The sequence below is a fragment of the Sebastes umbrosus genome, chromosome 12 (assembly GCF_015220745.1).
Source record: "Sebastes umbrosus isolate fSebUmb1 chromosome 12, fSebUmb1.pri, whole genome shotgun sequence".
In the NCBI taxonomy this organism is placed as follows: Eukaryota; Metazoa; Chordata; class Actinopteri; order Perciformes; family Sebastidae; genus Sebastes; species Sebastes umbrosus.
Genome location: NC_051280.1, coordinates 9,572,497 through 9,591,034, shown reverse-complemented (window position 1 = coordinate 9,591,034; position 18,538 = coordinate 9,572,497). Strand labels below are relative to the sequence as shown.

Below are 18,538 nucleotides of genomic sequence, written 5' to 3'. Positions count from 1 at the left end.
TGGAAACTTGAAAGTGGCAACTGTTTCTCACTATCTGACTTCTGTGTGTCTGTGGATCTGTGTGTTTAGAGTCCCATGGGAACAAGTGTACAGACAAGGGTGTAGCTAGTTGCATTCTTGAAGATAAATCTTGAAGAAAAAACAAAAAAGGCATCTCCACATCATTCTCTTTCGCTTACAGAATGAAAGCAATTCACATGAGGGGTTAAAGGACCAGATCTCTTTGGCAGCATTTCAGTACAAGTAAACATTGTGGAAAGATTAAGATTCAACTATTCCCATGGGGTGACTAGTTCATCTTTGTTTGCAACACATTTTTATCTGTGCGAAAAGTGTTCAGTTTTGCTGTAAAACGTGTCAGGGAGTGTGTTTTGAGTGACAATGACTTCAGATAATCTCACAAATTCCTATTACGGTGTTTGACTTTGGCTCATGGCCATTTGTGTACTGCAGGTCCTTGAAGAGCTCTTTTATTGATTGTTTTATGCACATCAGCACGAGGTGCTGCTGGGCTCGGTAAATTATAATAGCAAAAACTAAAGCTGCAGCAAAGTAGGAGCTGCTTTCATCCAACTTTTATTGACAGCATTTTAACTTGACAAACACAGAGGATGGAAAGAAAATACGTATCCACGGAAATCTTACTGCTTTTGTTTTTTATACACTTATTTCTACCTTGAAAAATAATACCACCCTGCCACCAGTTTTGAGAATTGTGTCTGTGATAATTTCCCACAGTGCCAAGTGCTGTTCCTCTGGAGTCCATTCAGGGCAGTGCCTATGAGGAGAAGATCATCCTGAAGTGGAGAGAACCAGCGCAGACCTACGGGATCATCACTCAGTTCGAGGTACAATTGCACCAGGGTATTTAGAAAATGTTCGATATTAAACACCCTTTGGAGGAGTAATCCCACTTCTAACATTAAGCTGTTTTTTCTCCACCACCTCTCTGTGGATTATATGCATATCTTTGAGTTTATTCTAGTCCGTTTTTTCCTTATCAGTGATGTGCCGAGATGCAAGAGAAATGTTCAAACTGATTTTTTTATCATGTGAATCACTTTGATCTCTTGAACTGGGGCTTGGAATCTGGGTGCATCTGCTAGTTTGTTGACGGTCCACACAACAAAGGAACACAATATTTCATAAAGTGAGATTACCAGTTAAACCAGGCACATCCAAGTAAATCAGGCTATTTTTAGGAAAATGTGTTTCAGGGGGCCAGTTGCATAAAAATAGCCCTAGTCTTTGTCTTAAATATAACTTTGTTATATTGTTAAAGACACTTAAATGTACCTATTGCCTAAAGCTACCCTATGAGTGACTAATGTAAGAGTGGCTTAGAAAGCCTGTTGCACGATGCATTATGGTTGAAATAAGACACTTCACAGAAGAGAAAAAATGGCGGATGCATCAGTAACACCTCACCAAGTATGGGAGAAAATAACAGAAAAGGTCAAGCATAAATGTAATGAGTAAAGAGTTGAAATAGTTAGCTAAAAGTAATGTGTTGAACAGTTAGCTAAAAGTAATGTGTTGAATGCATTGCAATGCAATTTGGTACAAACATTCATGTTCCCCTCAGGATGAAATGTAATAACTTTGGTGATCCCTCTTGCTTTTCCTCCATCACCATCATCAGGTCAAATATGGTCCAATACTAATGACATTCTCATCAGATTCAGCTGTACAACTGCAAACATGGTGGACATGATAAACAATATACCTGCTGAACATCATCATGTTAGCTTTACTGCATATGAATGAATGCTGAATATCGGCGGTTGTAATCATGACAGTTGGCTCTTTCAGTACCTTCTCAATGTGAATTAATGTCTCTGTTATTTGTACTTGATGTCACCGGCCTGCGTTTTAAATTCATTAGAGTGTAGTCATCTTGACTGTTTAAACCAGGCTTTAATTATGCTGATCACATTAACTCTATTTGTTGAACAGTTTAAAACAGTTTCAGTTTGTTAGGTTCACTTTTTTAAAATCTTTGTACTAGGAGAGAATCTACTGCAATCTGCGGGTTATCTTCTGTCCTTTTACACACGGGCGACCTCTGAATAAAACACAATCCCTGAAACACGCCTCGAACACATATCACGATTCAGCACCAAGTAAATGTTGACATAAGGCTCCACACAGCCCCTGCCAGCCTTGTCCAGGAGCTGCATTGAGTCTTGAATAATAGAAACAGTCTCCACACACACACACACACACACACACACACACACACACACACACACACACACGATATATGTACACATTGATCTTAACCAGCTTAAGGTGGAGGTAATCCTCCAGCCTTTCCCACAGATTGATTCTCCTCTGTTGATTCTCCCTCTTGTCGCCGTTTGCTCTCGCTTGATGTTTTGACTAGGTTAGCAATCATTGACATGGCTGTTTCTCATACGAGGAGAGCAGATTGAACTGTAAAAGCGATGCAATCTGGGTCGTCGTATAGGTTCTTCTATCCACTGCCATGCCATGAATGAAATGAGATATGACATAGATACTCTCGTAGCGACAACAGAGACATTTCAATTCGAGCAGGAGAGTCCTCCGAATCATAACAAGGCCCTGTTTATTCAAGTGTGTGTAATGCAGTTTTGTGTCCTGTGCACAGCCGTACGGCACTTAGAGGTGCGGGAAAACAATGTCCATAAAAACGGGAGGTTTACTGCACACTTAATCACTTTTAGGGCAACATGTTTCAGTTGTTTATCTTTTTAAAATTTCATGGGACAAGAAAAAGCATTCAGAGCAAATGGCGAGGTTTGCATTGCCGCTTTGTCATTTTCACTCATATTTACGTTGAGGCAAATGTGTTTCACTTTATAAAATACCCACTCCAGGCTATTATATTCATATGCTGCAGAAATTACTTCTCTCCGTCTGTGTCTAGACAGCCTTAACAGTGTATAGTAATGTGTCTAGTTAAAGTAAACAATAAATCACTGACAATCCTGGTATTAATATACAGTAAAGCATCATTATAGATTTCCCAACATCACGCAGAATCCCAGGTTTTATTTTAGAGTTAGAAAGAGTATTAATATTCATATCAACCTATCTTAAACACGGTGACAGATGAGGAAAATCTAGCAAACCAGCTCGCTCCAGGCGTGTCCCCCTCACACCTCTCTAGTTTAAGAAAATAAACCACAATGTATTCTGCCGGTATTCCCCAGAAGTTGCTTCTTATAAGTCAGGACCTTGCTTTGATTTGACATTATCAAAGGACTCAAAGTGAAATACGTCTGACAAGGCCCGATATCAAAGAGATTTCAGCTCCATTCCTTTCTGACCAAGCTCTGCTGATGCCATTTTATTGGCAGCCTTTCAGACCGACATCAACCAGCTTCTCTTTAAAGGTATACAGCAGATGTCCAATTATTCCTTGTTCTTTTGCCATATTTAGTAACACAAATTCAATATGAAGGAGCATTTTCTTTATCATAGTGAGTAAAAGCTGCGCATCGCATTACCTTTTTATGGAAATAGCAGCTATTATGAAAATATATAAATTGTATTTTCAGAAAAGTGCTATTAAGTAATGCTATTTCCCTTACAAGCTACTATTCTCCTAAAATCTGCAGCCATTTCAAATCACTTCAATTTACATTATTAATATTTACCGTAGGTCCTTCTAAGAAGGTTAAAAATCTGCAAATATATAAATGTTAAATAGAGTTCAGGTAGCAGGAAAGAGTACACTGCATTTTTCATCAACAGTTATTCAGTTTTTCTTCATTATTGTACGAGTGAAGGTGCTGGAGATTATGCAGGTGCTATGAGATTATGCAGGCATTTATATTTTATGAATGCTTCATAAATTCAACATTTTCCACCCTCAGATAAAAAAAAAATGTAAACCAACGCAATTTAAAAAGCTTAATATATCAGATCGAGTAATAGTTACAAGCAAGCCCAAATAAATTTGCTCAAATATTTTCCATTATTCTTCCCGTCAGTTCCATTATAATTGTAAAAACCTGTCCATGTGCCCAGTGTTGACAAGTCATTTCAAATTCCTCTCCCTGAAATGTTATGATATAGGATTTGGCATCACGGACTCATTTCACAGACAAAGACTAAATGAGAAGGCCTCGAAGCATTTCAGAACTTGATGGACACAAATTATGCAGCACTCCTAACTCCCTTTGTGTTTCTTAATTGGAATTATAATGGAGGTTTTTTCCTTTACGAGCAGAGGCATTTTCTTAAAGTGGGACTTTACAGTTATTCAAAATGGATATTAGCAAAAACACTCACCTTAATGCTTCCCTCCAGAGCTCCCTGTGTTTATTAATGGAGACGGAATACATTAAGTATATTTCCTCTCTCCTTGAAACCACAAGCTCGCATCAGCTTCGGTTGGAAAATATGTAGCTCTGCTTTTACTGTAAAATGGTTGTTATGAAACAGCTCCTCTCCATAGACCTTTTGTACCACACTAATTTTGAAAATGCCAGCGTAAAGCCTTGTTGACATAAAGTCAGAAGCTCACATGCGAAGTGAAAGCTTCCTTTCTCGACTGTAGACTTTTTAAAGATTGCTGTGTGGCATTTGGCTTTACTGAGAAGTACAGAGGAGATAGAGGAAACCAATTAAAACTTTTGAGTTGTTGTTTTGGACTACATTTTACAAAGAGTTTCCAACAGTTTTCTTTTAAATAATTCAATGTTATATATATATATATATCATGTTATTGTTGTACAAAGTCATGTTGTCCATCAACAACACTAAGCAGCCATGGTAGTGAGGATGTACTTGGGGCATGGTAGTGCTTTGAGTTAAATGCTAATGTCAGCATGCTAACATGCTCATAATCACAATGCTAACATGCTGATGTTAAAGGGCGGGTCCATTTTTTTTTTTTTTTTTTTATATCATTCTGTAGCTTCACAGTGGTGTTTCTTATGTATTCAAATCCCAAAAAATAAAATTTTGTTCAAAGTACGTATGTTTTAGCATCAAAGTTATATTTTGCCAAGCCCTTCTAAAAGTTTTTCCCGCATGACCTGACGTAGGTTTCTGCATGATGACGCTGCTACATATACAGTAGCCTATATATACATCCTTATGGTCAGTGTATTAACGTTACATACACTAACTTAGATGGCGGTCAGCATGCTCCTTGTTTGGCACGGAAGTTAAGCAATGTACTGCCGTGTGGATGGATGCCATGTTAGTTTTGATCCAGAAGTCACACAATAACACAAACAAACTAACCAATCGATGCAGATCGGTAGACCAGCAACTCCTGTGTTCTGCGAGGTAAAATGACTGTTTTTGTTAATGGAGTCTGGACTGGTAAAACAGCGTCATAACGGCTTCAGTTCCCCATCAGAAAGAGATGTCTGATGGCGAATAATATAAAAATTATTAAACTGATATTGATGTTTTAGCTTACTTTGGTATTCTACGTCACTGTAGGCATTTCCTTTTTACGCAGATGGACCCACTCTTTAAGCAGGTATAGTGTTTACCATATTAGTTTAATTTGCTAATTTGTTTTAAACACGAAGAACAGCTGAGGATGATGGTAATGTCATTAGTTTTACAGGTATTTGTTCATGGACCAAAGTATTGCATTTAGCTGTACAAGTTTACTTAATTCAGCTGGTTATTTATAAGCATACACACAAAGAAGTACTGTACAACATAAGACTTTTTTTAAAATGGCTTTGTGGCTTTCGGTATTAATACTGAGTAGTGCAGAGGGGAAAGAGATATTAGAAAATAGGATAACTATCACCAGAGTGGGATAGAAAACCTCAACACGTTGAGTACACTAAATGCTTTAGTATAAAACGTTTTCATTGTATTCATGCAAATCCTCCTCAGCCGAGCGCGGAGTACCAGAGGCCACTATCAGAATATTCATTTCCTTCCTTCCTAGATCTCCTACAAGGCGGTGAGCTCCTTTGACCCTGAGCTGGACCTCTCCAACCAGAGTGGGAAGGTAGTGAAGTTGGGCAACGAGACCACCCACATGTTCACAGGCCTCTACCCGGGCTCGACGTACTCCTTCACCCTGCGCGCCAGTACAGCCAAGGGCTACGGCCCCCCTATCATCACCCAGTTCACCACCAAGATTTCAGGTCAGCAGGGTCAAAAGCATGGCCGGTCAGCGTGTGTGGATGATGCCGAATAAGTAGTGTACCACTTACCGCCGCTGGAGTTCTTCATGTCCAAATGTGTGAATGGAAAACGGAACTTGATTATAACTTAAACAATGTTAGATAGCACTGGTTTTTACTTTACTGATATCATTCTTTTGCCTCAAAGGGTAAATAATATCCCTCTGCTTTTCCAACCTTCACAATTTCACTAATATCATCCACATATATATGAGCTCAAATACATTATATCCCTTTATCACTGAACCAGCTAGGTATTTTGTTAAATTAATTTCACTGCTATTTGGTCCGGCAATTACATTAGACTTAGCAGAATTGCCTGATGGGTCAAAGACAAATTGTGCTTTTGTTTCAATAAACCATGCCGAGGGTGGATTTAGAGAATGACCATGAAGCTAGTTGGCAATTTTTCTTACTTTGTACAGTGTTTTTTTTTTTTATATTGTAATCCACGTGAACTACTTTGTCTTTCTTTCAGCAAGATGCCGTGAATACTTTTGTGACAGCAGCAAATGTTTCACTCCTCTGTTATTGCTATACTTAATGATTAAATGATGGCACTATAAAGGCAAAAGGCAGTAAGTGCTCAGTGTAAAAGTGAGAAAATTGGCTTTGCTTTTTTTTTCTTCTTTTTACTGCCCAGCTGAATGACTCATTATATGAGATGATGCTGACCAAAACTGATCTGTTTTGAACTTTGCTTTGCAGTGTAATGAAACCCCCTTCTGTTTGGTTTTCTCCTCAGCTCCTTCCATGCCGGCGTACGACCAGGAGACCTCTCTGAACCAAACAGACAGCACAGTCACTGTACTGCTTAAACCTGCCCAAAGCAGAGGTGCACCTGTGAGGTAGGCTTTCACAATAAGGACTCTCTCACACACGCACACACACACACACACACACACACACACACACAAAGCATGCAGAGTAAAAACAACAAAACAGCATATTAAAACACCAGGAACCACCATCAGCAACAGAAAATTATCAAAGAGCTTGTGTTTATCAATACCCCACCGTGAAAGAAAGTTGCCAGGGAATTCAGCACCTTACTGTACGCATCTCATTTTCCGAGCTTTATTTGTTTGTGGATTTTGATCCTGTGAAAAAGAAAGCACAGCCTTTGAAGATGAGAACAAAACCCGGTGCAGCCAAGGTTAGCTTCAGGATCTCTTTCCTCTACATGTCTTTTATGTACCGGGCTGCCCACCCCGAGCCACCACGGGCTTCTGCCGAGCGAAGGAATTCTGCCTGCTTGATGCTGCATCTGTTAGTCATTATTAGAGAAGCAGTACATCTGCACTGTGTACAATAGGCTAAATGCCAAACTGTTGGGCAAAAGTCATCATATTGGTTTACCCAAGGCCAATGCGGGCGTCTGGCAGGAATACAGTTGTTTAGCTGTACCACCATTCATTAACAGTTTTTAAGTGAGCAGCCTTTTACTGAAACAATTCTTTTCTTCGGGTCTCTTCCTTGAGTACCAAAGTCTTTTCCTTCCCTCCTTCCATCTAGTTTTATTGCACCTCAAGTGTTTGTATGGCGTGTGTCATGTGTAAGATTTTATTTTCAGCATGATAATATTTTGTAATATGTGATACCAACATAAGTGTCACATTAGCATTAACCCCCTGAGACCCACTGTAACAAGTTCAGTTTTAGAGGTAGTAGTGAAGGTACAGATATCATATGAAACTAGAAAACATAAGGGTTAATTGGTACCAACCATGCCATGCTAACTTGTCGGGCAGGAGGCTAAATAACGCTCCAAAGTAGGCTACATTTTGGTGAGGAAAAACTGGCATGGCCACCTCACAATATAAAATGTTACCTCTAGGATAATCACAGCCTCGTGAAACTTTACAGCCACAAACAAGAGGCCTAGGGCATTCAGAGGATAGATGGCTTTCCTAAGTAGATTAACAACAAGGGGGTTTCTGAGCAGTTTCCAGAAAGGAAGCGCTCGCCATCTAATCGCCGAAAAATGCAATTCTTGCAGAAATCTTAAAATACAAAAAGTTTTTGATACCTTATCCCAGCATGGCTTCTTATATGGTGTTCCTCAAGGCCTTGGTGTCTTAATGTGGTATTTCGGAGAGATTATTGACCATTTTCTATCAGTTCTTGAGCGAAAAAAAATCGTTAAATTTAGCACCAAATCTGTGTAACAAATGGTATCAACACCAAAATTGCTGCAACAACTTATGAGACATAATAAAGCATGGGAATGGCCATCATATACTTCTATCATAATGTTCTAAGCCATTTTTTGACACTCAGTGCTGAACTGCAATTAATCTTCAGGTTCCCAGCTTTCAGATGATGTACACCACTTCTATGTGACATCTACTGCTGACCTGCTATCTCCCCCTAAATACCCCATATACTCCCCTAAAAAGACAAAAACGGATCTATAGTGGGTCTCAGGGGCTTAAAGCAGCTGTAATATTGGAAATAAGGTAAAGGATAATTATTTGCTTGACATTTTAAACTATTCTATATATTAAGCTCATCTGTTTTTGCCAAATTATATATTCCAAACTTGGTATACATTGCGATTTGTTGGAGTACACATTAACTCTCTACACATTAAAGGAATATTTTGTAATATAAGAACATTTTTGGGAAATGCTAATTCGCTTTCTTGAAGAGAGTCAGATGAGAAGATTGATAACACTCACTCTCAGTCCTTTTAAATCAGAAGCTAAGGCTAGGAGACACTGGGCGGCGGGGGGAATCAGCTGGCCTACCAGCACAAACAAGACATGTTAAATAGTGAGCTTTAGTCGTGCTGGTAGAGAGGTGTAGCTTCTTTTGACAGATAAAAGTGTGTTGTTGCTGTAAAAAAGCAAATAAACACATTTCCCAAAATGGCCAACTATTCCTTTAAATTGCTGCAAAACAACAAGATTTAACAAGCGATCGCTAAGTGCTTCTGGCTTGGCCGGAGTGCCTCATCAAACACCATCAACAGTGGGATGCCAGTGAAGGATCATGTCCATAAGAGCAGCGTCCGATGGAATCTGGGGAGGCAAAAGTGTGATTTATTTTGTCTGTGTTACACCCTTATAGAGTAGCTTCTTAGTTGAAGGTAAATAAAACCTGTCAACTTAATGTATATCAAAAGATGATAAGCCTTTCTGCATCCTTCCTTGGCCAAAAGTGGGAGTTGGCAGCGTGTAGTGATTTGTCTATGCCAATATTAAAGAAAAGGCCCCCAAAAGAACTGCACAGCACTGGTGCTTTCAGTCACCAGGACCCTGAAAGAGTGGGTTAAACACTTGTGCTCACTGTAAAACCCAATTTTACACTATCAACTCATCTGAGTCCTTTAAAGATTACAGCCTGGAGATCTTTAGTCAGGCTTGTCAGCTCATGTTTACCGTATATGTGCAGCTGCCCAGATTAATGCCCCAGCGCCAAATGGAGAGGCCTGAGCAAGAAAGACAGAGCGATCGCTTTTTAATCTCCTCGCAGGTACAATTCAGAAGGCCTTACTCAGGCTGCCATTCTTTCAGTGGGCTAATTACAAACCCCTAATTATAATTAACAGAGTGTCGGGAATCGGAGCTTCCATTAATTAGCATGCTGGGCTCCTCTTTTGTTTACCGTTGGAAGGCATGCTGCTCACCTCGCGACCAGATGAAAGAGATTTGTCTTTGGAGATATAAGTTTGAGACCCACTTCTCTCTGTTTGACTGAGCTGAGACATAACAGTGCACTAATGCTCAAATGTGAGGATTGTCATCTAATCCCTTTTAGATGGGGATAAACTCAGTGACGGTGCTTGTTTATTATTAGATAAAGAGAAAATAATGTGTTTTGATACAGACATTTAGTTTTAAAGGATCATATATGTTTAATGAGTCTCTCAAGATAATCCATTAAAAAAATGTACCACCATTCATCAGCGGAGTTCAGTACATGGCAACACTACAACTCAGAACTAATTGAGGCATCCTTTGATCACAGCGGAGCCTCTCCGCGTCTAAACTTTAGGGGTTTTCAGGTGCACGTTTCTTTCCCCACGTCCTCCCGTCTCTTAAATCTCACAGGACATGAAGGCTAGCATGCTGCCTTCATGTGTGCGCCCCATGTCTGAAAAAAAAAATATATGAATTGCAAAAGAAAGGAGGTGGCGGAGGGCAGCAAACAGGAGAGATTAAGATGCAGGCCTAAGACGTGATGCTTGCAGGCTTTTGAAGGAGTTTTCCACCTCCACCTCAAGTGACACACTTTGAAAATGTAAAGTGACTATAAAGTAGGTTCCATTCACAGGAGTTGAGTTAGGCGGTCTGTTGGGATCTGCTGTCTGGCCAATAATGATAAATTTAGTCGTCTGAATTTCCCAAGCTCAAGAAATAACAACATCTTGAATCTCTTTTGGGTTAGCGGGTTGAAAAGCACGGCTAAGTGACATTCTCAGTTGAGATACATACTGTATAAAGAGATGTTTTCCATGGCCTGGGGTACAGGAAAGAGTCCCTGAAGTCCAAACCTTGAAAACATTGCTGTTCCAGTCAGTCTATTGAAGAGTTAGCATTTTGTCAACCAAGGACTTAAATTTCACACCATAGTTAGATTTAATTTTGTGCTGCCGCTCATGTTGCAAGAGTAGCCATCACTTTTCTAGAGTGGTGGGTAGCTCATTTTGAAATTGAACACTTTATGAAATCAGTTTTAAAGCCCATATGAAATAGGGATTTGACAAGGGAGAACACTGATCTGCGGCACCACAGAGCCGAGCAGCATGATTTGATAACGCAATCTTGCGCGCTGATTGGGTTTGGGAGGCAATAGAGGCTCCAGACATTTGAGTTTCAAATAGCAGATGTTTTGCTGTAATACAGGAAGGGGGAACATACTGGAAGATCACACGATAGCGCCAGTTCATGAAAAAATCAAGACGCAACAGACGACAAACGTCCGCTTCACTTCAGCATCCGGCAGTCATGGTGAAGTCAAATCATATTTTAGATGGATTCGGGCAGACGTTGTCACTGCTGAGGGAGGCAGTCAATTTTTTTCATATTTGTGTAATTGCTAATCGGTATAACATTTCCAACTTGGATTTGGCTTCTAATCTCTGGGGACGTCGCATAGCCGGGAACAATTTTTACCAGAGGGGACACTGTTCCTTTAAGAGGATTAGTGAACTGTCTATCAGTCATGTCGTGTTAAACTAATGTTTGCAATGGCCCCTCGTCAGGGCTAGAATACGCCTCCTCACTCCGTAGCATCAAAATAAATGTTTACATGCTTCTGCAGGAATAAATGATTTGAGATGCTTTCCTTATCATTCACACCACTAAATCAGCCCTTCTCTATTTTCCTGACATAACCTTTGCCTTGAGCAAGCTCACACACACACACATATAGTACATAAACAGAAAAAGCTATAAAATACAGCAGTTTCTGGCGTTGTAAGTAGCATATTGAGGAGTTCCAGTGTAGTTTCTACCCTGTAGCATCAGATTATCTGTGCTCAACCATGGCCTGAAATCAGTTAAGTGATTTTCTACAGTCCTAAAATAAGCACTAAGTTTCTTTGATCACGGCATAGCAAACGCTAATAGCTGTGCCTAAACGTGACACAACTCGATGCTTTTTACGATTTAATGGCAAACGTAATCTATGGCACCTTCTAATTTGTTTGCTTTATAGCTTTATGGACACCAGGGAAATATAAAGAGTAAGAAGGCATGGAGGAAGGATGCTGGGTCAGGAGAAGTGTGTTACTTACAACCGCTCTTAAATCAGACATGTAGGCATATAGAGCCAACTGATTAGTATTAGAGAGAGAGAGACAGTGATTGAAATGCTCCCCATACCCCTTCCCTCATCTGCTCAAACAGCCCGGAGTTCTCCCCTATCGGCCCACATGAAAAATAAATCTGAGTTTCAGGTCACAATCCAGTCGATTCCGAGTCAATCCGCCATAATTGGTTGGCGTCACATGGCGGCAGAGCTGAAATCTATCGGGCAGCGAGGCTGGAGGAGGCCTAATTGGTGTCAGCTCAGGTTGCAGCGCTACTGCAGGAATACAGGTCTGCCCCGCCGGCCCCTCTGGCAGACCACTTTTAACAGCTTATACCATTCTGCTCGTATAGCCTTGCCTGCCTTCATTTCTCTTTCCCCTCGTTGTCTTTCCATCTTCTACTCAGGGAGAGAAGTTGAGGATTTCAGCAGTTTTGGAATTAAGTACAATTACGCACCTTTCATAAGGGGCATGTGATGTGAGCGGTGGGTTTCCTCTCCTGAGGTTTTGCTTTTAATCTGCGATCTGTATGTTTATGAAGGTTGTTTCTGTTACCCGGACTAGTACCAGACATTTAGCTGAAGCTGTTCATCACTTGCTTGGCAACACTGTGGATTGGCTTAAGAGCAGTGCTAATAGAACAAGTTTTATTGGGCACATTTATGGAAACACAGAAAATCACAGTGGTAGAAAGAAACTAAGTACATTTATAGTCAAATCAAATACTGTATTTAAAGGTACAGTGTGTAGGATTTGGTGGCATCTAGTGGTGTGGTTGCAGATTACAACCAACTGAGCACCCCTCCGCTCACTCCTCCCTTTCCAAGACTGAGGTAACGTGAGCCGCCGAGTGCAAAACCGTGATAATGCGGTTCGCCTCGCTCAGAGGCCATCCTTACCATAATAACACTACTTTAGGAGCAACGGAAGTCAGACAACGGTTGGCGGAGCCCCGGTTTAGCACTCTTACTGCAGTTTCACACTCCGCGGCTCACGTTACCACAGTTTCACAAGCGTGTTGAAGAACTACGGTGGCCTTCAGGTAACATAAAACCTGAAAGGCTTTCTCTAGAGCCAGTGTTTGGTTTGTCCGTTCTGGGTTATTGTAGAAACATGGCGGAGCAACATAGCGGACTACGTGAAGAGGACCTGCTCCCTATGTAGATATAAACGGCTCATATTAAGCTAACGTAAACACAATTCTTAGTTTCAGGTGATTATACACTCATGAAAACATAGTTATGAATATTATATTTCATTTCTGCTAATAATCCCCTAAAATGCTAAAATGCACACTGGGCCTTTAAGTACAAATCCAGTTTTTATATGCAAACAATATGATCAGTTTATAGAACATTATTAATTGTTATAGATAAAACTATACAGTATTAAATAGTATTTCAACTTTATTCCACCTCAGCTATAACATTAAAGTACTGTTTACACAATTATGAAACAATAACAATAATATAATTCTGTAACACTGGCAGGGGACATTTTGTCGCTGGTGCTTTTGTACTTTTGCTTAATTAACATATTGAAAGCAAGACTTTTACTTGTAATGGAGTATTTTTACAATGTGATATTGCTACTTTTACTTCAGTAAATGATCTAACCACTTCTTCCATCTCTGGATAATCATCATCAATATGATTGTAAGCAATTTGGGATTCTCTGTTTGGCATCAGATCAATTGAAACTTCGGCTATAAAGGATGTTTTGTTCTTGCTATCAAGCCATTGTTGTTCATCTGTTGTTTGTTGTTTTTTCGTTGCTCATTGGTGTCATACTAAATCAAGAAAATGACTAAATGACTCTGGTCTGTCAAAATGACTCATGATGTAAATTGTGAACTCAGCATGAGGTGACAAGGTGTCAGCTGCTCAAAGGCACATTAACATGACAGCAGTAATTACAGAATAAAAGGAATAATTGCATTTTCAAATCGCCAACGTTAAACTCATGTTCCACTTTCACGTTTTTTAAGCAGTTGAGGTGAAAATAGTGTATTTTTCAATCACGGGTGAAGTGTGCTTGCATACAGCAAGTTACCGCTGAAAGATGAAACCAGTAAAATGGGAATTATTGTCGCTCTCTCTTACAAAGATGAACAAAACATTTTTTATTAAATTGCAAATTCATTGTGAACTAGTTTTTAGTTTCCTGCTGCAGTGAATATTCTGTGGAGGAGAAGCAGCGGTTTGCATTTTCGACATTACAAGAGTTCTTACCCTTGGAGCCTTTATAGCCTATGGCACTTGGTATTTTGCCTGAGGAAAGGCAGTACCATTCACACTGTGTCTATCATTAAGTCATGGCACAGCCACATGATCATCATATCATAAGGAGCCACCCTGGGGGAGCCAGCTTTTGTTTTTATTTCACTATCTGCAGATTGATTTGGAATATAAAATACCAATATGGGCAAGCTGTGAGTAAGTGTGCATTGTTACAGCAAAGCAAAAACAAAAACAGTTATTGTGGCCATCATTTGTACAAGGCATCACTGAATAAAATACATATATAGACATAGGAAGTCTTTCTTAGGATATATCTTAGGATTGTTTATCTGTTAAACCTGATGTACTACACTGTGATTGACAGCAGATATCATCCTAAATAGTCCCATCATAGCTCATCAGATCTACAGTGTTTTGGCTGAGGCCTCCACGCAGCCTCATCACTCATTTCTCTGCCGCTCTCCAGCTACTTAAGGGGCTCCCATGTAAGCGTCTGCACATGCCCTTTGACCTCCGCTCTCAATAGGAGACAGTAATTAAAGGCTGATTTCTCCTGCAGACTCTCAGCAGGATTAAATATTTCATCACCTCCCAACCCAGCACTAAATAGGAGAGCTCTGAGGAATTGGGACACACCCACCAAGAGCAAAGGGGGATTTTCTAATGACACTGCAAGCACCTTATGATAAACTATAGGGTTAAAGAGCACATGCTGTACACACAAGGGGACACTTAATCATCCGGTACCAACCGCGGGGAACAATTGATCATCTCCAGGGCTGTTTGTACTGCGACTATACAGCTTAAGAGTACAGCCACTACAGTGCAGAGTTTTTTCTACTTGTAGTTCTAATAATTCGTGCTAAGGGAAAATGTTCAGGGTCATCGAAGCTCTACATCCTGCCAGGCCTTACCCATTGTCATTTTTTTTACGTGGTATGAATGAAATGATCGATTGAAATGGTTGTTTGCTAAATAGATTTATAAATTGGCAAACTCATGAAGAGAGCAATTTACTAATTAATTTATTATATTTTATGTAATCTTATTTAATTCTAATTGATCTAAACTGTGATCAGCACAGCTGGTAGCTGTTTCTTTGTACAAGGGAAATTGGTATACTGTAAACATTATTGATATCTTGTAAAGGTGAGGGACGGGCCACAAGATGACACTTAAAGGTACCCTGTGCAATTTTCCTGCAAGCAAACAAAATTTCTGTTCACATTTGTACCACATTTACACCTGGCCTTGACACGCAATCTGTATCTGGACAAGGAAAAAACACATATGTGTGCTAATGCCAGGTGTAACTGCGTGCAGAATGCATTGAATGCGATTGGATCGGCCGGACCACATCTGGAGGAAGTCTGGCTTGCATTGTGATCAGATCTCAACAGGTGTAAATGCAATCCGTATAGCGTGACAGAAGCATTCTTAAGATTAGAGACGCCTAGCACGTTGAAAGGTCACTTAACTCCGCCTCTTCGTGCCGGCTTAACCAGCAGATGCTCCATATAAAGTGATTTCAAAATGTATGGCATTTTTTTCCCTTGACCTTTGACAAGTTGGTCAGCCCCATCTAATGCAACTAATTTGCATGATGAGATCTGATGGAGGATGTTCCTAATGACTAATTTCCCTGAACGTTTAAGGAAGTTTAAAATTAGACTAGTCGACTTGTCTAAAAATAAGAAAAACACAGGTCGCTAGCTTTAGTCTGGGGCTAACTTGCAAGCCGGTTAACTAGCTACTAAGCTAGTTTCAGTGTGCTGCTGGCCAATCCAGTTCATCAGGAGAGAACCAGACTGACTGCTGAACCAAACCATTATTTCTCAAAGATAAGGTGGTGGCAGGCGGGGCCGGGGGAATGTGACTGGGTGGAAGTGAGTCAGGAGCGGCTAATGAGTTCAGACCAGAGCGGAGAGCCGCCGCTGCTGCAGGAGGAGCGGCATCTCTCCACAGCAACAGCTGAGACAGCATATGTTAATTTGTAATTTAAACGTGTACATTAATAAAATAATAATAAGTTTAACCGACTAGTATTTCTGGTGCCCCCTAGCGAGGGTGGCAAAGTTTAATCGACTAATCAACTCATCGCGCATATCTCTAATTGATACCAGGTGTAAATGCACGGATCAGATGTCATCATCCAGATAATGTTTCCTAGATACAGATCACATGATACAGAACAAACACGTTCAATGCATTTCCTTCCTCATTTGCAGACATTTGCAAAGCCTTGCTGCCTTTCTGCCACCAGCTGTCAATCAGTGGGATAATATTGCGTCGCTCGCGTGATCACGTGCATGTATGTCCTCGTTCATGCATGATACAAACAAAATCGGAGACCCACTCTACCCACTTGCTACTAATGGTCAAAAAAATTCAGTTCAAAGGAGTGTAAATGATTTATTCATTAATTTTTCATTTGTAAACGTATCATCCAATTGTGAAAAAGAAATGTGAGAGCCAGAGCATGTCATAGTATTCATTCATTCATTTTTTCATGCATTCATTCAGTGAGCAGTGTAACTTTGCTCCGTCTTCTGTCATAATAACTTGTTGTTTGCATGACTCTTTTGGAAATGGAACACTAGTCCCCAATCATGGCTGGTTATTCTCCGTGGCGGCTGTAAACAGACTCTTTGTCACTCAGTGACTCAATAGATTTAACAGGTGGATGCGAGATGCATACTAACATGAAAGTCTATAAGACAGTCAGTCTCCCCCTCAAGCTAAGTGGCCGGCGCAGAGACAATGTCATCTCTGTCAGAGGCACAGAGGGCTGCAGTTTTGATCTAGCTAAACACAAGGCTCGGGTGGAGAGGAAATGGAAAGAGCCGTTAACCTTTTCAGTTGTTGAATAATGAAAATGCAAATAAAGTCAGGCCCTGTCCTGTGTCACTGCTCATTTATCTTGCACTGTATTTTGAGTCTATCCCGTTCACTTAGATACACAAAGTGAATCTGTTATGGAGTTCTTATTTGATCATTTAAGAAAAATAAGTTGTTAATGTAATGTAAATTAATGTAAGTACACTTCATTTACTATTTTTGTCAACAAAGTCTTGTGATATTATTGGTAAAACTTTCATGCACTTACTCTTCCTATAACTGCTTGACCCCATGCATAGCACTGCTTAAGCTAATCAATTCTGGCTTTAAGCTTGCAGCTTGTTTTCTAACTTGTAGACATTAAAAGAAATCACAGAAAGGTCTCAATATGTTGAACTTTTACAGTCTATAAGAGATCTGAAAAAGCACATCTCAGCCTCCATATTGACTTTATGCACAAAAGATTTTGTGTTGAAAAAGAAACTCGTGTGTGTCCAGAGATGAGCATGTACTATAATGTAGTGCTTAGATTTAAAACTTTAATAAGCCAATCTGAAATGGCTGGATGAGAAATACATTATCTGCCCAAAAATCTCTTTTATCTCACGTCTAAATAAAGATTAATTTCTAGAGACTCGGTGTACTCTGAGATTTGGAGCTTTGCTACATGCATTTCTGTGCCATTCATAAAGAGGCCGTTTTTACACTTCGTAATGCTAACAGGCAAAATAAAAAAAAAATGCCTGCAAAGCCAACAGTGTTGTTCAAGCGCCTGTTTGGCCCGTCTGTTAATTCTGTTTGTGTCCTGTGTTTGCAGTGCGTACCAGGTGGTGGTGGAGGAGGAACGTCCACGCAGAGCACGAGGCACAGCAGAAATCCTGCGCTGCTACCCAGTTCCCATTCACTTCCAGAACGCCACGCTCCTAAACTCCCAGTACTACTTCACGGCTCAGTTCCCAGCCGGCGGCATCCACTCGCCACAGCCCTTCACCGTGGGGGACAACAAGACCTACAATGGCTACTGGAACGCCCCTCTGCTGCCTCAGAAAAGCTACAGCATCTATTACCAGGCTGTCAGCACAGCCAACGGGGTGGGTGTTTCTCAAGTTTGTATTTCATTCAGTTAGTTACACTAAAGCTACGTGGTGTTTCCAAATTAGACTTTTTTGAAAAAAATGTACAACCAGTGGTGGAAAGCAACCAAATACCTTTACTCAAATACTGTACTTAAAGGCAGAATGAGTAGGATTTTCCTAAAAAACAATTAATAGACTCATACAAAAATAATCCCTCTTAATCATCATTTATCTGCAAAGACTCTGTCCTCTGCCTGGATTTTCTTATTTTTCTGTGTTTGGGATGTTTGTGGGTGTAAACCTCCTTCCACCACTGGTTATAATAACCAAAGAATAATAACAAAGATGGCAAAGAGAGGCAAGAAATAACACTTCCCTCCAGATTACATGTTGTGTGTTGCGTGCCAGGTTGACAGTTTATTGTTTGACAGCACGTCTTACAGTGCTGTGCTAATAAGTATATACAGTACCTCA

At 40.2% G+C, this 18,538-nt stretch overlaps 1 protein-coding gene across 12 annotated transcripts in view; it reads left to right on the top strand.

The window, feature by feature from the left end:
* The window catches only part of LOC119498360 (receptor-type tyrosine-protein phosphatase mu-like), a 191,742-nt gene that overhangs the window by 99,817 nt on the left and 73,387 nt on the right, over positions 1-18,538 (top strand). For all 12 annotated transcript variants that reach the window (XM_037787181.1, XM_037787190.1, XM_037787186.1 and 9 more), the window contains exons 9-12: positions 739-848; positions 5,912-6,113; positions 6,898-7,000; positions 17,806-18,079. In XM_037787181.1, the coding sequence (XP_037643109.1) occupies positions 739-848; positions 5,912-6,113; positions 6,898-7,000; positions 17,806-18,079 (689 nt within the window). The remainder of the gene's footprint in view (positions 1-738; positions 849-5,911; positions 6,114-6,897; positions 7,001-17,805; positions 18,080-18,538) is intronic.